The following is a 22,300-nucleotide window of genomic DNA, read 5'->3' as shown; positions in this document are numbered from 1 at the left end:
GGGTGGGGGCTCAATGGGATTAGAATGTTTGTTTTCCTGCACCTAACCTTGTTTAGGGCTAGGATTACTGCCCAAAGTCATTAGCGCCTCCCAAGACACAAGGGCTGCAGAAGTGAGGAGGAGGTTTGCTGAAAAACCGGCTCATTATGGCTTCCTCCTTTCAGACGCTGAGCCCCAGTGGGGAGCAGGAGGCCTCAGTGTAGGCCCTTGTGAGTCGGCAGCAGGGCATACAGCTAGAAAGGCAATCAATCCAAACCAGATTACTGGCTGCAACAAGAGCCCGAGGCTAGCGTAAAGCGACACCTCGATTAGCCTCGGAGAGGAGATAAAGCTGCAGCACTTCCCCTCCAATCAAGACTATTTTGCCAACCTTATCGTTCTGAGCCCCAAATATTTACATGTTTTGTCTTAAGAAGCAGAGTAGGATTTCACAGGGCAATTCAATTTGGGCACAATTTCCCTTAATGCACTGAAATCTAAGCTGCCCACCCTCCAAGCCCATTAGTGTGGTTGGCCCATGAGCACTTGGTGCAAGTCAAGAGAATCCCCACTGACTGAAAGAGACAGGGAAGGGATGCTGACCATCTTGGAAAGCTGCTCCACAAGACTGCCAGATCTGCTCTCTGCAAAGTGCACAGCTGGGGGGATGCCCACACCTGTAGAGTGAGCTTCTTGGACCTTACCTGTCCTAAGGTGACTCACATTCCAGTCTCCCCAGCAGTCACCTTAAGGGTTAAGAGGAAGCAGGAGACAGTCTTCATGTCGCCAGTAGCCAGAACACAAGCTGCTCCAGCTTTTCCAGCTCAGCACTACCCAATCCTCAACCAAGAGCTTCACAGACGAGATCCCATTAAGTCCCAAGGACCTTGAGTGAACTACACACCTGATCCTGGGACATCAGGATGGCCTGGAGAAACCTGCCCAGATGAGTGCAGTGAGAAACCTGACAACAGGAGCCCCAAAGTAACATTGCCCCAGCCTGCCCAAAAAGCGTGACCAGCGAGGTCCTTGCTGCTGGTTTGGATGCAACGAGGGAGGGGCCTCACCTTGCTGGACAGAGGGGAGAGCATGGTCCTCACCTCATATCAATCTCATTGAAGGTGGTCAGCATGGCACATGTATTTTGAGCCTCTTTCAGGCGCTGAGCAATGCGCTGACGCATCCTGTTCATTTTCACCTGAAATTGAAGAGACAGAGTAAGAGCAGCAGAGCAGCCATAGGGTTAATAGAAAGGGGAGATGGCAGAGGAAAACCACAGGGCCCTCAGTCTTCCCTCCTGATGATTAGCAGCCTGTGCCTTGGGCTGAGCTGTTTACTTGATCACTTTGGACAGCGTGAGGTGGACCCATTACCTACAGTTCAGTGGGCCCAGAGAGCTGCCACAAGGTCACTAGAGGGGCTTCCCAGCTCAGGAAATGGTTTGATTGAAAAACAGAACTGAATCATGACAAAGACAGAATGTGGCACAGATCTGTGCTCCCCCGAAGCTCTGCTGAAGGGAAAGTTCCAGAGGCAGACCTGGTGGGTGGGCTAGCGTGATAACAGTAGCCTGCAGAGAAAACCACAGACCGTCCTGAGACGTTATAGTTTGGGCAGCTCGGCCACATTCCCTTGAGGTTTCACACCTACGGCCCTGGCAGCAGCAGCATTGCCTGATCTCTGCTGAGGACACGTGGGCAGCACAAAACCAGCCATTACCTAGTAGCGACACATCATATCCTGATATTCCCTTTTCCTGTCTAGAAGCCCTTACCCCTAAGGTAGTTGAGAGCAGGCCCTTCCTTAACCTCACCCTCAAAACTGCCTAGCCCCTACAGAGCAACTGGGCCAGAGCATTTCCCCAGCCACTACAACCCTTAATTGATCTGTGTGTGAACATTCTCCTCCCAATGCACCTGGGCATGATCTTACCCACACAGTTTAGACAGGCTCCTCAAGGTTTACTCCAGAGAAAGGTCCTCGCCTCTGTTACCCAGCAAGGAAGGCACTTTGAGAAGCCCTGGTCCCTTGAACCTTACCCTATGTTCTGATCTGGCACCTTTGCTGGCCCCTGGCTCCACACCAGGAGCTGCCACTGGAGCTGCAGTCGGCTTCACCGCAGACACTGAGAGCAGAGAATACATATGTCAAGATGGGATCTTAAAACAGGGTTAGCCAGGTCCCTGCCAATAACAGCTTGATTGTAAGCCCCTCCACGCCCCGTGTTCAAGAAACAGGATATGTAAGCAGTGAACCATGGCCTGTGATTATGAGGTGGGCAGGCTCCAGGCTGACTGGAGATTTCAGACCTGGAGCGTACAGGGCAGCAAAGTAGAGAAGTTTCCATCTCAAACTTCAAGATTGCTTTGCTGCCCTTAACTTTATTTCCTCTCCCCCTGAAAGGCAGGGTTTGCAAAAAGAGGACTGAACAAGGCTGCAGCCTCACCAGGTTTGGTATCAATGGGCTGTGTTGACACAGGGGGCACTGGAGGCATCGTAGTGGGGATTGGCTCTGCAGGGGGAGCAACGGCAGCAGCCACAGGCTCAGGTGCAGGGGCTGCAGCAGGAGGGGCCACTGCTGGTTTGGCCTTGGTGGGAGCAGCTGAAAGACAGAAATGAATAATAATTGTAAGTGCAGTTGCACTCTGGAACGTGAGACAGCCATGTCCAGGCTCTCACCTGCCCGCATCTGGCCAGTTATTAACATTCACCCTTCTGATTCTCGGAGTGCATTTCAGTGTTATAAAAACTAGAGGATGCTCCTTTCAGCTCAGGAACTACTAAGGGGATCCCAGGCTGAGGCTGGGGCTTCAAATATTTATGGTACAGTAATGCTCAGAGGTTCCCTATACCACAGGGCAGAGAGTTCCACAACCTAATTATGTTTTCAACCTATTTAAATTTGCTTCTTTTAACCTAACTGAGTGTTCTTAGTTTTGTATTAAAAGACAGGGGAGACAGTAACTACTTCTTCGTCTGCAGGAGACTGATCTTTACCATATAAATGTATTCTCTTCTCCATTTATTCTCCTTTCCACCTAGAGTCTACTAATCTCCAGCCTATGCACAAACAACACAGGACTCCCATTGCCCTTCTCCATTTCCACTCTCCACTGGAGAACCGAGGAGGGGACATCACTTCAGAGAATGACCATGATACTATATATCCCCTTCACAATGCAACGTGCATCTCAAAGTGTCACTGCACATTCTCACACACTACCTGTCCAATGCATGGATCTTATCACTGCACAGGAGATGGAATACCGAAGAGAGCTGGTTCGGAGTTCTTGGGTAGGGGAGCATTAAGGGGATTCTAATGTCTCACTTCCTGCCCCGTCCATTCCCAGGGAGCTGACAAAGACAGAAAACTCTGGACTTAATACATGTTCCTGACTTACCTCCACTTTTCCTGAGTTTGAACAGAGGGGTTCCTCCTTCCACTTTCCCCCCATCAGGTACTAGAAGGGCTTCAATCATGCCAGCTGCCGGGGATGGAACCTGCACTGATGTCTGCAAAACGGAGAGGAGTAAAATCCCCCCTGGACATTGAAAGTGAACAGATATCCAAGTAGGAGACCCTTGTCTCTAACAGGGGGCATGAAGGGGAGATGTCCTGTGTTCCAGATTTCACACCACGAGGGGAACCAGAGCTTTGCATTGCCCCTTTTGCACAGGCACCATCTCACCTTTTTAAAAAAAAAAAAAAAACTGCTGCGATTTTTAACCTTTAAAAGAAGCCAGCAGCATAAAAGCCTGATCCACTTGCCTCATTACAAAGGGAACAGCATGAAATAGGGCTGCAGTACAGCAAGCTGCCTTCCTGGCAATGACACAGGAAACACAGCTCCCAGGGATTTAGGGGCAAGCAAGCAAGCACTTTAAAATAAAATAGTCGGAGGAAAATTCTTTTAAAAATTATTCTAGGGAACTTAAGAGCCGAAGTGACACACTTAAACTAGCCATTTTTCTAAGATCTGAACTTACCCTACAGTCTCTGATTTCTCCTGTATTTAAATAAAAGCAGATTTCTTAAGTCCTGCTATGTAGACTGGAGTACCTGATGGGAAGTATCAGTAAAATGGCAGCCCCCACTGACAGACACCAGCACCATCAAATGACCAGAGAGAAGAGAAACTAGCAAGGATTTCACTAATTTAAGATACAGTCAGCGTTTATACTAAAGAACTGAAGGTTTTAAACTGTGAAAGGACCAGTGGCACAGGCAGGGCCTGTAGTCTTGTGGAACACAGACCTGGGAAAGGGAGCAGAAGGGGGCCAGTACAGAACACTCCTACCTTGTCTGTTTCAATCTCACACACCACTTCGTCCTCTGCCACTGTGTCTCCAACAGCTGAACAACATAAGAACCACTGTGAGCACGGAGCTGTGCTCTGGCCTCCCCTTCCAACCCACAGCACAGTCTCCCAGTAATCCAGAATTTTCACACTAGACTTGCACGACCTTTCCTGGGTGAAGCTGAAGAGATCTACTGCACATTCAGGTTCTTCCTGATCCTAGTTCAGGTATCTCTCTCCCGTTTCATCCTTCTACACCAGAGGTGGGCAAACTTTTTAGCCCGAGGGCCACATCTGGGTATGGAAATTGTATGGAGGGCCATAAACGCTCATGAAATTGGGAGTTGGGGTGTGGGAGGGGGCTCCAGACTGGGGCAGAGGGTTTGGGGGGAAAGGGCTCCGGCTGACGGTGTGGACTCTGGGGTGCTGGAAGGTGGGACAGAGGGGTCTGAAGGGCAGGAGGGGGAATCAGGGCTGGGGCAGGAGGCTGGGGAGCAGGAGAGGGTCGGGGGACAGGCTCTGGGAGGCACTTACGTCAATCAGCTCCTGGAAGTAGCGGCATGTCCCGCTCCGGATCCTACGTGGAAGCGCGGCCAGGTGGGTCTACGTGCTGCCCTGTCCACAGGCACCGCCCCTGCAGCTCCCATTGGCCGCGGTTGCTGGCCAATGGGAGCTGCGGGGGTGGCGCTTGGGGCAGTGGCAGCGTTCAGAGCCCTCTGGCTGCCCCTACATGTAGGAGCCGGAGGGGGGACATGCTGCTGCTACGGGGAGCAGCGCAGAGCCCGCTTCCCAGCAGGAGCTCAAGGGTCGGATTAAAACATCTGAAGGGCTGGATGAGGCCCCCAGGTGGTAGTTTGCCCACCCTGTTCTACACCAGGGACAGGATGGCCCTTAGACAGTCAGTGATAGTGCCAAGAGTTCTTTGCCCCATGGAAAGTGTAGTTATCACACATGAGTTATCTGCCTCATTCTTCCCAGGCTGAAAGGCATTAAGAAGCAGAACTCCAGCCAACCAGCTACAAACTGTGCCCAGGGCTGCCCCATGGAAGCATGGAAAAAATGCAACAGCAATGCAAAGTCAATGGGGATGGGGCAACTTCTTACCTTTCTCCCACCTGACATCTCCCTCTGTGACTGATTCTGCAAATGCCGGTGTGTTAATTGTAATCACGTCATCCCCTGTGGTGGTGGAGGGAGAGAGAAAGAGAGAGAAAGCCAGCCTGGCACACACATTCAGAGCTCAGTGCACACACTCAAACACCTCTCCATTTTGCACACTGGGAATTGCCTGGAAAGGGGCAACCCAGTGGTTGTCAGATTAAGTGAGGAAGAAGGGCAACACCACACTTTTTGACAGCTAGTCACACAGAAAAGAGCTTGTCCCATGGACAGGAAGTCACACAGTACCAGAAACACCCAACACAAGAAAGCAACACACTACAATAGGGCTGAAAGCGCAAACCCAACCCCCACCACTCACCCATGGAGGATAGAGTGAAGCGTGCATAGCTCAAGAGTGGAAAGGTTGGCTCAGTTGTGGCACAGGGCCACGTGAACTCCAGTCAGAGGGGAGCAGACCAATTAGCCCCACTGGTTCCTGGTTCTTAGCTACTTACTGCACACTGCTGTGATTCTGAAGTAACGGACGGAGAAGACACTGGAGGTGTTTACCCTGGAAAAACAGAGAGAGAGATGAACACAGAATGAAAAGGCCTATGGTGTGGTCAGCCCAGGCCCCCCAAGGACAGCTGAATGAGGGGCAGAGTTTACACTGGCTTGCTCCAATTGATCCGAAGGCCACTCAGCTGCCCTAATGATGCATACGCAGTTGCTCCAAGGGACATTTACGTATTGATTTACGCTGTAGTAACCCTGCTAGGCACCCAAAGGAAACTGAGCAGCCTGCTACCTTTGGGGGGCCAAGAAATCCAGGGACAACAGGCATGTACAGAATTCGATTCCAAGCATGTACCCCAGTAATGGCTGTGTTAAACAAATCAGCAGACAGAAGTCTTGGGGCTTCAGAACCTGCCAAAGAGCTGACCCATAGTCCAATCCCATACCCTTGGCTAGTGCAATAGTGATTTGTTCGTTTCTAATTTAGGAGCATCAGCACTACAAGGGGTGCTTCAAGAGTGACATTACCACAGAAAGCCTGACAGCCACAGTCAGACACTTCTGACACCCCCCTTCAAGGGGAGCCAGACATCCCAAGTGCTCTAAAGAGATGCCGCAGAAGTATCAATCTCATCAAAAGCTAACACATTTGGGAAGCAAGAGTGAACATGTTCTAGCACTACCACAGATTCTTGCAAAGCAGGTCACACAAAGTCAGCACACACGGCCCGGTGTGTAATGCTGTGGGCTCCCAGGGGAGGGAGGCAGGCTGTGTCTGGGAGAAGTACCAAGACCACCCCAGCAGTCCAGACCTTGCCCTCACATTACTTGCTCCAGAACCATCCCACTTCTCTTCAAGGAGAATCTGTCTCACTGTGCTTCCAGTAGGTCCCTGCTGGGAGGCCACCACTAAATACCACAGTGATAGGCACAGCATTAGTGAGAACATGAACAGGTAGATACATGAATTATCCTCTCCCCCTCACCATTGACCTCTTCATTCTTATCCCTTCCGTGTTTAGGTAACGTTCTCAATTCCTGGCCCCTAAAAGCCAGAGAGCACACATTTCCTGAGACTAGCCCTGAACCCCTATGATGTGCAGAGGGGTTGATGACAATTAGATCAGACACACGACCAGATACCAGGGCTAGGGCTAGAGCAGCCCCTCCCCTTGACATGCTGCAGCAGGCCTTAGCTTTTCCATGCATACTTACACAAGCTTGCTGCTGTTGGTGTAAGCCAGCCCCTGGCTCCGAGATACACCTGCAAGGTAGAAACCACTTCAACTGAAAACCTCATTATCCTATAGGCAGCTACCCAGCCATACACCCACCACAAAGAGGAGGGTTTATAAGGTTAGAAACAACTCAAAGAGACCCTTCCAAGCATGCTCAGTGGAATCTATTCAGATGTTAACAGAGCCTAAAGAAGGACCCATGCCATTGCTGCCCATCCTGATTGAATGTGGGGCTGCAGCTGGGACAGGGTGCAGTTGGAGGCTGTACAGAGGCCCCTCTATATCAGCTGTCCCACTCAGAGCCTGTCAGAGTATAACAGCAAGCTTTGTTTTCATTTAGATTCCTAACAAAAGAAAAAACACTCCTGCTCTGGGATCTAAGCTCCGCTGGATCATTTTTGAAGGGCAGGATATAAACCAGCAGATGTCCCAAAGCCAAAGAATTTAGGAAATGGCCAACTAGAGAGAGAAACCAAACCAAATACCCCCTAGCAAGGACCTTGCCTGGGCAATGCTAAAACAGGGAGCTCCAAATAAGGATAGGACAAGAGCCCCTTGATCCCCAAGAGGCACCCACAGGAAAACCTGTGGCCCTGTGAGAAGCACAGACAGGGAGAATCTCCCATAAGGAAAATTGCTTTCTGAAAAAGCACTGGAGAGGAAGGTTGTTCCCTCCTGAATTATTTCTCAGCATTTCTTAAACCTTGTAGGCTCCACCATATTCATACACTCTCTGGTTTCAGGATGGAGACTAAGCAACCTTTATCATATACTTCTAATCCTGACCTTTGCCTCTCCTGAGATACTGGGTAATTAAGATTCTGGCCTGATCTCAGTTTAAGGAGACTTGGCATAGCAATCTGAGAACATACTGATATCCTCAGAGCTATGCAAGTGCAGAAGGGAGAGATCATTTCACTGGAAAATGATTCTGAAGAGGTAAGTTGCAACTCTGGCATTCTGTTCCCTGCTAAAATACATATTCCCTTTAAAGATCAAAAGCTTGGGGTTTATGACTATAGATGCTGAGCAGGTTTAACTGTTGGTCAAAGCAGAACTGGAAAAATGGAAGGGTGGACATGGACTGTGCAGTCCAGAGCAAGAGCACTTTGGGATCCAGTTCAGGCCTTCAGGAAGAGCTCTGAGGGACTCATTCACACTAGATTCTGAAAAAAATGTACTGTAAACTTTAAAATCAAGCACCATTATCTCCAACGAGCTTATTTAGGAGTTACACTCAATCTCTCTGTTGCCTTTGGGAATCTTCAATTTAGTTGAATAGACTGATTATCATTTATACTAGCTCATCAGTCACCTGTGGAAACACACAACTTGTTTCACTTCTGATTTAATTTAATTTGTAACTTTATGATGATTTTTGAGGATATATTTGGCTCTGATAGCTCCAGTTTATTTCTATCAGCAGCTCTGGTTAGTTTCTCTTCCCTTTGACTGTGCAGTTATGAAATGAAATAAAATACAAGTTGTTAATCCCAAGTGTAAGACTCACCGGACAGAGAGCGTCTCCCCAGATTACAGTTCCCCTGTCAGAGAGAAGAGGGACACTATCAGACTTGCAAACAACAGGAAGAACCAGCTCCCAAGGTTACTATGTTTTCCCCAGGATTCTGGGCTATAACCTGAACCAATAGGCGGGAGACAGTTCACATGTCCCAGTATGTGAGCATGTTATTGCATTGCAGCACACTCTAGTCTATGAGAATCTTTCAAATACTCTGACAACTATTTCCATAGAAAAGGGTCTGGGAAGCAAGAAATTAAACTCAGATTCCTTGGCTTCCACCTGCATCTCCTGCTCTTATGTCCTTGAAAAGGGATATTCACTGCCTGTGGGTAAGGAACAGGTTCCTGAAAGCCCCATGCACCTCAGATTTGCCATTGCACAATAAGGCAACTTGTAGCGATGTTAGAATTGCAGGAAGTGGCAGCTCCAAACTGTTGGCTCCCACAGCCTCAACAGCTCCAACTTTTGGTGTCCCTTTGTTTTAATTTTTAGCTAGAGCGCCTTTGGGTGAAATCCTGGCCCCACTGAAATCAAAGGCAAAACTCCCAATGACTTCAATGGTACCAGGATCTCCCACTTTGTAACATTCCATTTAATACCCAGTAACTCATTAGAAATTTTCCTAACTCAGGTCAACCTTATTTTTAAAACAAAAACAAATTTCAAGGTGATGTTATACAAGATCCCTGCCCTACTAAGTATTCAGAGTAGCAGCCGTGTTAGTCTGTATTCACAAAAAGAAAAGGAGTACTTGTGGCACCTTAGAAACTAACAAATTTATTTGAGCATAAGCTTTTGTGAGCTACACTCATATTCAGATAGCACCTTCCAACCTGGAGCACCCCAGAACTCCTAGAACCTATACATAAGGATCACTTCAACCACCACTGAAATGGAGCCAGCTCTGGGATGGGACATGACAAAGCATCACTTCTCATTAGTCAAGGCAGGAAATGAAAGAATTCTATTTCAGTTAAATCTCAACTTCTGAGGGAGAGGAGAGTTTGTAGATGAAACCTGCCTCCAACCTCAGCAAGACACATGATATCAGCTATAACTGGGCACTGACTCGTGGGCATTATGTCTCACATAGACATATTTCTGAAAATATTTACAGATCAGATAACACAAACTGCCAGGACTGATAAGACGTTACAGATGCATCAGAGTCCACAGGAATTGACACTTTATACAAGATGGAATATAAATGGAACATTTTATACTGTGAAAAACTGGCAGAATGAAATACAAGGAAACTCAGTCTGGGGCTTTGGTGACTGGAGCTCTGCAGCTTTCACAGCTTAGTCACGAGTACTCCCTTATGGATTTACAGCCTCATGTTACATGGCTCCCTAAACATTTATATACATATCTAATATACTGAGCAAAGCGAGCTCCCTTCTGCCCACTGATGCCACTCTTGGGATACTTTGTGGCAGGGATAACCCTAGCATCCCCATCAGCATTTTTGTGAAGGAACAGGTTGTGTTGTCTCAGATTCTGTAGGAGCACCAGACTCCCATGTGTGCCTGCAGAGACCCTGCACTGCTAGGATCCAGCTCACTACAAGCATAGATTTTGGGAAGCTCATGCTACAATGGGTGGTTGTGAAAAACAAAATCCACAGATGGTACTTTCCACGGGAGCTGAGTCTGTGTGTGTTCTAAGAGCTGCTGTTATGCCCAGGGAAATTCTAAAATGCTCTAGCGTAGCTGGACCACCCTACCCTAAAGAACTGAAGTCGTATGTAAGAGAAGAGGCAGAGGGCCTTATAGTGAGGGGAGAACATAAGAACGGCCATTCTGGGTCAGACCAATGGTCCATCTTGTCTTCTGACAGTGGCCAATGCCAGGTGTTTCAGAGGGATTGAACACAACAGGCAATCCTCCAATGATCCATCCCGTCATTCAGTCCCAGCTTCTGTCAGTCAGAGGCTAGGGACACCAGAGCATGGGGTTGCATCCCTGACCATCTTAGCCAATAGCCACTGATGGACCTATCCTCCATGAACTTATCTAATTCTTTTTTCATCCCCATTATAGTTTTGGCCTTCACAATATCCCCTGGCAACAAGTTCTACAGGTTGACCATGCATTGTGTGGAGACAGGTGGGAAGACATTCTGATTCAATATGTTGAGGGTCTGTATACACTGCACTGTGTTCCTTAGGGCTTTCTTGCGTCTACCCCTCACGGGTGGTGTTCCAGAGCACCCAGCCTATAGCGGGTGTTTGGCAGGGGAGTCATTAACAGGCAACATCCCATTTCCAGAATAAATCTGTTGGGACCACATCTACTCTCAGGGACACTTGGCATTAACGTCTGACTGAACAACTAATGCTGGCACACCCTTCACAGGAAAGTAGGGGCCTGAACAGGAAACAAGAGGTTTAGGTCTAGCACGCTGACCTTAGCACAATGGGTCTCTTAAGAGAGCCAGCCTTAATATGGAAGAGTGAACCACTAATACCTCCCCAGACCAAGCTACCAATTTATTTAATCTTTCCCTACCTCCACATAACTTCTCAGCACCGTTCAACATGATGGAACCAGTCTGACACCAGAGGCCCACCTATATGACAACCTCCTGCATCCTACCCTTTAGGAAACTGCCATGCATCACAGCCGGTTTCTGTGTCTTGCCTCGGTATTGTTACTCAAGAGATGCTAGTAATTTCTACAGCACCTTAGGTGTTCATAAAACTTTACAGGCACATCACATTTGAACCCCCACCCTATGGAATACATAAACCCCAAGATGGGTGTGGGCATGCTGTGTGTCTGCAAATTTCCTCTACAGTCTCCTTATTCCTACCCTGGAAACAAGAGCCAGTTCAGATAAGAGCATTGAGAGAACAGAACCACGTCAGGCAAAGCCAGTTTCATGGCCCCAAGTGGAACTTGCATTAAACTGAATCTAAGGGCTGGACAGCTTTGGAAGTGGCATGACAGGGAGATCATAGAAGAGAGGAACCAGTGAAGCAGCTATCAGCCCTGTTGAAAAGGCTGCAGCCCGCACATAGGAACTAGTGGAAAAGCTGCTTACACCAGAGATGGTTGCTGCACTAACAGGCAGGGCCAGCACAACTCATTGCTGCAAACAAAAGATGCACCCAGGTCTTCCACTTTACTCACTGGTTTCAATAGTCAGTAATTACACATAGCATCAGTTAGGTAGAGTAAAAGACCGATGCTAAGATGAGATGCAGACAGTAATGCTGAGCAGATGGAAGATATTGTTACCAAACTGGCAGCTTGACCTGTTCTCTAATTCCCAGTCCATCCAATTGCCAACCTCTCCACTAACTTATTTATGACCTTTTTCTGCATGAATCCAAAGGTCTCATTCACCTTGAATTCTGCCGCCTTCAGTGCTGTAGACTATGCTATCTTTCTTAAGATCCTCTCCTCTGTGGGCTTCTGGGGCCCTACCTGCTCAACCACTCGATAAGTGGTGGTTCTCCTCACTGTTGTGCCCAAGTGGCAGTGATCAATGCCTTTCTTTTCTTCCTCTCTCTCATCACTTGCATGTTCCCATGATTCCTATGCTGGCAACTCATCTCTCTCTTCTCCAACCCCACAGTGTTGCTTGTCTCTTCAAGTTCTCTTCCCACACGTCCTTTCTTCCTTATGTCAAAATCCAAACTTCTCTTCCTTCCCCCTTCCTCTATTCCTGCTGACCACTCCCCTATCCTCCAGTCACTCAAGCCCACAGCCCTGAGGGTCATCCTTGGCTTCTGTCCTCCACTCCTCCCATTAGACTGACTTCCATCAAATCCTGGTGCATCTCCCTCTGCATTTCCAAAAAATGCTTCTTCCTCCTTACTCCCAGTGTCAAAACTCTTTGTCTATGTCCCTATTCTCTCTTGCCTGGATGACCACCACCTCCCTGGCTCTCTCTCCTCTCCACTATATTCAACACACTAACCAAAATTATGTTCCTTGCCCAATGCTCTGATCATCTCCCACCCCAAACACATCTCCCATCTACTGTCTTCCTGGCTCATTCTACATCAAGTACAAATGCTTTGTCCTTGCTATCATCTCTCTGCCCTAACTACTCACCCATTACTGTAGCATACAATTGCCACTCCTTGTCTTCTGCTACACTTCCACTTATATTTTGCCAACTTCTCCTACCATAACATATCTTCCCACAACATTGCTTTTGGACCAGAGATCAGTCCTTGTGTGCCTGTAAAGTTTTATGAACACCTAAGGTGCTGTAGAAATTACTAGCATCTCTAGAGTAACAATACCGAGGCAAGACACAGAAACTGGCTGGACAGAGAACAGATACAAGGAGGGGAGGTACATGTGTACTAAAGGGAATATGTATTAGGAGAGCAGCATATAAGTGGGTAAAAACAATCCTGATATCAGATAGCTACAAAAATGTTTATGGTTGCATGGGCTGTGCCTTTCTATTTATTTCATGGAGGATGACCGCCTGACAGCAGCACTGCCCCTGTGAACAAGAGGCTGTCCCTGTAACTCCATCTCAGGAGGGCTCCTCCAGCTTGTCACAGCTGCCTGCTCCCGATATGAGCCATAGCGATAGCGTCAGCCTGCCCTGTATTTGCCCTCTCAACTCCCTGTCAGGTTGGGGTTGACGTGGCCCTGCTCGCCCAAACGGTGCAGCCTGTGGCTATACCCAGGACTTACTCCACCAGCCCAACCCTGATGGGTCCGCACTCAGATACCCCGGGCCATTCAGGACTCCTGCTTTCGACTGGCAAGTGAACACGGCCCCGGGGTGTAGGGCTTCCCCCAGCTACCATTCCCCACGCCAGGCCGGTCCACCGACAGACCCCAAGAGGGACTTGTCCCCCCACCAGCTCCTTGTCCGGAGTGACCCTGGCAGGGGCCCCCGCCGGGGAGGGGTTGTGGGTCACCTTCCCCTGAGGCTGGCGGGGCGCACGGCAGGAAGCCCGTGGGGGCCCCACGGGGGAGCGGCTGATGGGGGCGGGCTGGGATGCCGGCGGGGGGAGCGGGCACAGGAGTTCTCCGGGAGACGGCCCAGCACGGGGCCGTGACACCGCGTCCCGGTGCCCTTGGGGCTGCGGCGGCGGCTGCTGCTCGTCCACCCCTCTTCCCCCCTGGGCCCCCCCACGGGCGGTACCTGCCGGAGGGCGCAGAGCGAGCGGCCGAGCGCCCCGCTCAGACAGCGGGACCGGGACAATAGCAGCATCGCGGCGGCAGCAGCGACGGCAGGAGGAGCCGGAGGGCGGACACCGGAACCAGGCCCGGCGCAGGCCGGAAGCGGGCCGGGGCGGACCAACCGCGGGTGCAGCTGCGGGGGGGAAGGGAGCGTTACAAGGGGACCGTACCAACCATAGGGCCGGAGAGGGGAGAAACTGAATTACCCTCAATGAGGAGCACAACCGATCCAGAGGGGCCAAGCTGGTGGGAGCAGAAGAAGATGGCGGGACGCGTGAACCACCCCGAGGGGACATGGGGGATGTGGGGGCTGAACCACCCCGAGGCGATGTGGGGAGCGTGGGGACTGAACCACCCCGAGGGGTCCCATGAGGTGCTGCTGGACCGCCCTGTTATTGGTTGCATGGCAGTGATGGGCAGAGCCATGCTCAGGCCAGGATCGCTGGTGCTGTTTGCTGCACAGACAGGGTCCCTGCTCCAAAGAACACACGGAAGCGGAGTGACACCTGCAGGGTGTGTGCAGGATACTGAATGGATAATGTGCCCGACCCTCCCCCCCCCCCCAATCATCCCTATCCAGCTGCGTTCTCACAAGGCTGGTGTCAGCAGTGGGATGGGAGGAGGGTTTGATAGAGGGGAGTGCAGGGGTCTGATGGATCAGCTCAGGGAGGGTGGCCTGTATGTAATGAACTGGTTGTGTGAGAAGCTGACAGACGGGTGGAGAAGGCGGGCATAGTTGGTGGAGCAGAGGGGGCTGGGATCATAATCAGAGTCAAGGGGGAGATGAATAGGGGAAGGGCAGAAGAGCCATTCAAATGGGGACAAGAAATTGGAACCTGATGAAGTGACACCGGGGGAGCCCTTACAGGGATGCAGAGATGGGAATGCTGTGGTCAGTGACCAGCCGGGAAGGTGATCTTAGCAGTTGTTATTTGAATGGACCAGAAGGTGCAATATGGCTGTCAGAGAGGAGGAAGAGGTTATAGTTAGGAAGATGGGATATAAGGGGGTAATGGAACTGAACAAAGTAAGGGTAAAACTTATCTGTTCAGAAGACCGAGAGTTCCCAGGGGCCAATCCAAGGGAATAAAACAAACTCCCACAACAATTGAGACCCATCACAAACCTCAGACTTTCCATTCCAAGTTCAATGAGCACTTCTGCAACTTTGTTTTTGCTAATATAAACACATAGTGCAGTGTACCTCTCTTACATTATTATATACACAGAAATACCCTGCCCCCATATCTCCACACACAATTATTTCTGGAGAGAAGAAGAGAGAAAGAAAGAATCACACATGACAGATGTCAGAGTAAAAGCCGTGTTAGTCTGTATTCGCAAAAAGAAAAGGAGTACTTGTGGCACCTTAGAGACTAACCAATTTATTTGAGCATGAGCTTTCGTGAGCTACAGCTCTGATGAATCTGATGAAGTAAGCTGTAGCTCACGAAAGCTCATGCTCAAATAAATTGGTTAGTCTCTAAGGTGCCACAAGTACTCCTTTTCTTTTTACATGACAGATGCTATTCATTTTGCTCACTGTACTTCTGAAAGGTGCTCAGATGCTATAGGGATGAGGGTGATATAAGAACCTGAATAGGGTCTGGACGAAAATTTTAATTATGGAAGAAGAGGCAAATATTTATGATTTATAACCACAGGCACTTTCCTTTCATTAGGAGGATCCCAAAGGCCTATAAAAACATTATCCACAATTTACAAATGGGGAAACTGAAACTCAGAGAAGTGAAGACTTTCCTAACATCACAGAGAGTCAGTGACTGAACAAGGAATGCCTCTCAGGAGCCTTGACTCCTAGTCCATTATTTCTGACTAACACACCACATGCTCTCTTTTAGCTAGGAACAGGACCCAAGAATTCTGATTGCCAGATCCTCTGCTCTAGCCACTAAATCAGAGATCAGAGGCTCTAAAAGAGGTCCATGGAGTTCTTGCTTGTGGGCCACAAAAAGCAGGCTGGTTAAAGTTGCTATAAACCTCCTTGTTTTCACTTGCTAAAATCACACTAGAGACAACTAGAATAAATTACTTTCTGGACATTACATTTGATATAAACAATGGCTGTATTTGCCACAAGCATGTTACCTGGTTAGAAATGGGAAGGGAGGTCATCTGCACAATTGCAAATGGGAAGAAAGGTACATGAAAAAGTCTTCCTCTTAATGTGTAGTGAATACTCTTGCAAGGTTTGAGAACCCCTGCACTAAATCATGCAATAGTCTGTGATCATGTAATAAAAGACTGTATTGTAATGAGGCATCTGCTCCAAAGGGTATAGTAAAGATTGCTTGTACATCTATAATGTAGGCATTTCCTATATTTTGAGCATCTAACTATGTAACCTTAATACTCTCCATAGAATTTGGCAAGCAATTTCCTAGGGATTTTTAAAAGGAAAAAGATGAGAAAAAAATCAATAGGAGACACTGTCCGAGGCTTTGAAACTCTGCTGGCTTGTAAAAAAAAAAAAGGAAACAGAGCCCGTAAAGCTCCAAACCTAGAACGTTTTCAGTTATTCTTCACTGAAATGCTGCAGTCCTTGAGCAAGACCACCAGAAAACAGCTGCCCTTATCAAAAGATTCCTGCCTACCAGGAAAAAATATGCATGCTAGGCTTTTATTAACCAGCTCTCTAATTTAAGTAGCTGGGGGGAAATTAGAAGAGTAAGAGTTTTAGTAAGAGTAATAGATTAATTCAGCTGAGCAGATGGATTCATTCAGTCTGGTCCCAGGGGAAATCCATCCTCACTAGAGCCCTCCAGCCAGGGAGCTAGTTACAAACATGACATCATCTGAACAAGCTTTCACTAGTCAATTATACTTCCCCATTAGTGAGAGGTGAAAGATTCTTTAGTCACTCTTTGGTGTCCATTCCTGAAGCCAGGTAGATTATTTCCCACAGTACATTTACATACAGTTCTGAGGGCAGGAGGACACTTATTTACCAGCTACTGTGAACTAATGGTTCAAGTTACTAGAGTTACTGTTAGCAAAGTGCTTTGAAGATGTAAAATACTAAGTACCTTCGTTCTTTACTAGGGCTGTCAAGTGATTAAAAAATTAATCGTGATTAATTGTACGACTAAAAAAATTTATTGCGATTAATCGCATTGTTAAACAATAATAGAATACCCATTTATTTAAATATTGTGGATGTTTTCTACGTTTTCAAATATATTGATTTCAATTTACAACACAGAATACAAAGTGTACAGTTCTCACTTTATATTTATTTTTATTACAAATATTTGCACTGTAAAAACAAAATAGTATTTTTCAATTCACCTAATACAAGTACTGTAGTGCAATCTCTTTATCATGAAAGCTGAATTTACAAATATTGAATTATGTAAAAAAACCACCCTACATTAAAAAATAAAACAATGTAAACTTTAAAGCCTACAAGTCCACTCAGTCCTACTTCTTGTTCAGCCAATCGCTCAGACAAACAAGTTTGTTTACATTTGTAGGAGGTAATGCTGCCCGCTTCTTGTTTACAATGTCACCTGAAAGTGAGAACAGGTGTTCGCATGGCACTGTTGTAGCCGGAGTCACAAGGTATTTACGTGCCAGATGCGCTAAAGATTCATATGGCCCGTCATGTTCCAGAGGACATGCGTCCATGCTGATGACGGGTTCTGCTCAATAACGATCCAAAGCAGTGCGGACCGATGCATGTTCATTTTCATCATCTTAGTCAGATGCCACCAGCAGAAGGTTGATATTCTTTTTTGGTGGTTCGGGTTCTGTAGTTTCTGCATCACAGTGTGGCTCTTTTAAGACTTCTGAAAGCATGCTCCACACCTCATCCCTCTCAGGTTTTGGAAGGCACTTCAGATTGTTAAACCTTGGGTTGAGTGCTGTAGCTATCTTTAGAAATTTCACATTGTTACCTTCCTTCTGTTTTGTCAAATCTCCAGTGAAAGTGTTCTTAAAATGAACAACATGTGCTGGGTCATCATCCAAGATTGCTATAACATGAAATATATGGCAAATGCTTTGGCCACCATTCCAGAGCATGAAGGGGCATACAAATGTTTAGCATATCTGGCATGTAAATTACCTTGCAAAGCCGGCTACAAAAGTGCCATGTGAACACCTGTTCTCACTTTCAGGTGACATTGCAAATAAGAAGCAGGCAGCATTATTTCCCATAAATGTAAACAAACTTGTTTGTCTTGGCAATTGGCTGAAACAGAACAGAGTGGATTTGTAGGTGCTAAAGTTTTACATTGTTTTGTTTTTGAGTGCAGTCATGTAACAAAAAAAATTCTACATTTGTAAGTTGCACTTTCACGATAAAGAGATTGCACTACAGTACTTGTATGAGGTGAATTGAAAAATACTATTTTGTTCATTTTTTTTACAGTGCAAATATTTGTAATAAAAATAATATAAAGTGAGTACTGTACACTTTGTATTCTGTGTTGTAATTGAAATCAATATATTTGAAAATGTAGAAAAACATCCAAAAATATTGAATAAATTTCTATTGGTATTCTATTGCTTAACAGTGTGATTAAAACTGTGATTAATCATGATTAAAAAAATTAATCATGATTAATTTTTTTGTTACATCATGTGAGTTAACTGCGATTAATTGACAGCCCTATTCTTTATATGTTACTCCCTTCCTATGCGTCACATACACCTCAGAGCTTTCTCCAGCTGCAGCAAAGAACAAAATCCCCCATTGTATTCAGAGCTGGAATCTCACATTAGAAAACTGTTGGTCACTACAATGTATTGCTGAGGATATCTGGAATTTCAGCTTCCCCCAGTGTCCATAGATGGCCAGTGTTCTCTTCCAGCACCCTTTATTAGCTGTTGTAGGCCCTGCTTATGCTGGGGGAGCCTCATTCTGAGTGAGATGCATTGTTGTCTCATAAGCCCTGTCTCCAGCATGGATGTGAGGACAATAGCAACTGAGGAACAGCATGTTCCCAGACCAGGTTCAAGCTCCAAAATCCTCTAAGATGTTGCTGTCTTCCCACCTGCATTATTACTATGGTTTTCCTAGGACAGTGCAAGCCTCTGCTGTGTTCAGCTTTACAGGAGAAGAGAGTCTTTATCATTAGGACTCCCCCGGTGCAGAGGCACCCCCCGTTTTCCCTTCCTCACAAGGCCCGAGAGAGATGCTGTCAGCCAGCCTCAGTATTGTCACAAAGCTCCTGAATCCTCATGAGCTCTCTCTAGGAGCATGGCTTGTCAGAGAATTATCACAGGGGTCAGAAAGGCATTTTCCCCATGTGCAGCAGTGCATCCCTTCCCAGGTGCAATATGGGAGATTTTACCTTCCCCTGAAACACAGCATGCATTATATGAGTCTAGAGGAATTGATGGTGCGATCTGGTATGGCAGAGGTAGGATTCTGAGTGACAATTGCCCTTGTGGTATTGGGGACTATGCCGTTCAGGGCTAAGCTTCCCAGATACAGTCTGGGCAAGATGGTTTAAAGCCCTTGTTATTATGCACAGCCAGTTGGAACCGGATACAGAATAAAGCAGAGCTCTTGCAAGTTCCTTAAGCACTGGGTGATCACTCAACACCACAGCTCTGGGGTTCCTCTAGGAACCAACCGTTCCAGTCCTGCTCCCACTGCTCATCCCTGCCCCAATGATCTGCTCTTACAGTTCCATCCTGATCTATGGCAGCTCCTGCTCCTCCTATCCTGGCCGTCCCACACACAGCTCTGCCAATGCATAGATATCCTGACCTGCAACAAGTTAGAACCCAGAGGTTAATGCACAGAACTCTTCTACCACTGGGAATGGCCCTATCGGAAAAAAAGATTTCACATGTTAAGACCCAGCCTCTGAGACAGCTGACTTCCTGTGTACCTGAGTGGCCCAGCTGCAGATGGAAGGTCTCCCTCCCTGCTCCCTGGCTCTGAACCTGACCTCTTCTTCTTTCATCTGCATATTCAGAAGCACCTTGAAGCTGGTTGGCTGCTATTGGCCTCCCCATCCCCCTCTTTAACAGGGACCAAGCTCAGAGGACTCTTCAATGCCAGTGCTAGTGCTTCAGTGCCTCTTGTTTGCCACACTCTCCAGACACTCTGGGAACACAGGGTACCCTGCAGGCGCCTACCATCCCACCCGCCACACACAAAGGGGGACCAGGTGAGTGAACCATCTCCCTGGGGAGGAGAGAGACTAAGCTGGTTCCTATTCAGGGTTTACATTGAAAACTGGGAAATCTGGCAGTTTTGGGGAGTCTCTCCATGGGGAGGGTTTGCAGAATATGGCTCTTCTGAGGAGGTTTGCAGATGCTTGTTGGGGAAGTTTGGGGTATAATCTGGTTAAGGGACGGTATTTTCGGGAGATGTTGAGGGTAGTCTAGCTGTTGGGGGGATCTTTTCTTGGGGAGGTTTGGGGGGTGTCTGGCTGTTTGGGGTGTCTGTTCCTGGGGAGATTTGGGGGGGTGTCTGGCCATTTAGGGTGTCTGCTCTTGGGGTGGTGGCCTGCTGCATTCTGAGTAGCCTCATTTGGGATTTTTCTCCCTTTCTTGTAAAGAAGCCTGGGTAGCTAATAGTAACACTCAGCATGAATAATGACAGGTTTCAGAGTAGCAGCCGTGTTAGTCTATATTCGCAAAAAGAAAAGGAGTACTTGTGGCACCTTAGAGACTAACAAATTTATTTGAGCATAAGCTTTCGTGAGCTACAGCAGCCGATGAAGTGAGCTGTAGCTCACGGAAGCTTATGCTCAAACAAATTTGTTAGTCTCTAAGGTGCCACAAGTACTCCTTTTCTTTCAGCATGTATAGAGTGCTTTAAAAACATCCACTAATTAATGTGAGGAAGGACCTGAGGGCTCTGACAGTGAAATGGCAGGAACAATTCACCCAAGAGCTAATGTACAAGTAGGGGCAGGACCTCCATTGCCATAAACACTGACCGGGACCAAACCTGAACTCCAGGGCATTAACATGTACATTGCAAGAGGTAGGGGGCACTGACTTGAGACTCCTTCCCTTTCCCACCCCCCCCAAAGCATTTTGGTTGTCCCCCGGTGCCCGGGGTTGCCTCGGTCCTAGAGGCTGAGAAAAGCTGGTGTGTTCAATGAAGATAGGTGAGCTGGAGCCATCCCCAGCAGCAGTGGAGGAGACCCCTGTGTGCAGAATTGCCCTGGGTCCGGGAGAAGCAGCATTCCTTGCTGAAGAATCCAGTGTATCTGAATGAGAAGGGAGTGAGCAGGGCGTCTCCATGTGCCATGGAAGGCAGGGTACAGAGTACATTCTGCTTCTAAGAGCAGATGCTTTGGAGGGAGGGATCTGAACATTTTCCTTAACTTGTCCCCTGGGCCCCTTGATGTGGGTGACTGGAGGGATTCTGCCAGGCCCCAGAGATGCAGCCTCTGGCCTCATCCCTCCAATACTGCTCTTTCTGAGGCTATTTTTTGGTTCTGCATAGCATATTGGGGAATGGCTGCTGGTGCACAGGGCACTCCCTGTGTGTGCCAGATCCCTCATGGGCTACAGAAAGATTGAAGAAAACCATGAAAATTCAGTGGTGCTGGAACTGGAGGTGCTGCTGCACCTCCTGACTTGAAATAGTAATAACAAACACCAAATACATGGTTTCCATCATCAGCACCCCCACTATAAAAATTGTTCCAGTATCCCTGCAAAAATTCAGCCAAAAGGGCCCCTTCAAGACAATCAGCAAATGCTCGGTTCCCCTATCTAGCACTCCTGGGATGCACAGGGAACTCACAGAGTGTATGCAGCCCTGCTCCATCAATTCTCTGATACAAGGTTTAAAAGGTGACCACGCACATTTACAAAACCCCTCATTCCAAAGGAAGATGAGGAGGTGTAGGGAGCTTTTCAGGAGGGAGAGAAATAGGTTGAAACTGAGGGCTTGTGTCCCACTCTGTAACTCTTTGTGAGGCAGGAGCAGCTCAGGTTAATGGGAAAAGCTGATTCTAGTATTTTTGGACAAGTTGAAAGTTTATGACCAGCTCAATAGCTATCTATTGTATTTACAAGGAGCCTGTCACTTTGGTATCTGGAGCAAGAAAGCTTCAGTTTAAGGAGTTTGTAAGATCCTGGACTTTACCTTTTCAGGTAAAAAAGATGAGGCACTGTGAGGGGGTGAAGTGCCAAAAGAAGGAGGTTCTGCAACAAACTGGTACATTAAAGAACAAGTCTCCAGTACATATGCCATACGTCCAAGTGGTCTGAAAAAACTCAAGAAAGAAGTGGCTGAACTATGCAAATATAGGAATTATATATGGCTTTATTAAAATTAGCTCCTATACCAGAGGACTGGAGGGGTAGAAAATGTTAAGTCTATCTTTAAAAAGGTTAGTAGGGATGATCCTGGGAATTACAGACCAGTGACCCTTACTTCAGTCCCAGGTAATAGACTGAAATTATCATGGGAATGGGCGACGGGATAGATCACTTGATGATTACCTGTTCTGTTCTTTCCTTCTGAAGCACCCGGCACTGGCC

At 47.6% G+C, this 22,300-nt stretch overlaps 1 protein-coding gene across 5 annotated transcripts in view; it reads right to left on the bottom strand.

Moving 5' to 3' along the window:
• LOC144266013 (YLP motif-containing protein 1-like) overlaps positions 1-22,300 on the bottom strand; it is a 140,618-nt gene that overhangs the window by 6,000 nt on the left and 112,318 nt on the right. The window contains exons 18-27 of one of the 5 annotated variants that reach the window (XM_077819138.1): positions 13,779-13,949; positions 8,643-8,676; positions 7,110-7,158; positions 5,894-5,949; positions 5,382-5,456; positions 4,278-4,333; positions 3,381-3,492; positions 2,426-2,581; positions 2,019-2,104; positions 1,080-1,177 (exon numbers count right to left, since the gene is read on the bottom strand). In XM_077819138.1, coding sequence (XP_077675264.1) covers positions 1,080-1,177; positions 2,019-2,104; positions 2,426-2,581; positions 3,381-3,492; positions 4,278-4,333; positions 5,382-5,456; positions 5,894-5,949; positions 7,110-7,158; positions 8,643-8,676; positions 13,779-13,949 — 893 coding nt within the window. Of the gene's footprint in view, positions 1-1,079; positions 1,178-2,018; positions 2,105-2,425; positions 2,582-3,380; positions 3,669-4,271; positions 4,334-5,381; positions 5,457-5,893; positions 5,950-7,109; positions 7,159-8,642; positions 8,677-13,778; positions 13,950-22,300 lie in introns of those variants that run through there. The other 4 variants (XM_077819139.1, XR_013346401.1, XR_013346402.1 and 1 more) reach the window with 4 other exon arrangements.

The sequence above is a fragment of the Eretmochelys imbricata genome, chromosome 6, assembly GCF_965152235.1.
Source record: "Eretmochelys imbricata isolate rEreImb1 chromosome 6, rEreImb1.hap1, whole genome shotgun sequence".
Classification (NCBI taxonomy): domain Eukaryota; kingdom Metazoa; phylum Chordata; order Testudines; family Cheloniidae; genus Eretmochelys; species Eretmochelys imbricata.
This window is presented reverse-complemented; position numbering and strand designations above follow the sequence as displayed.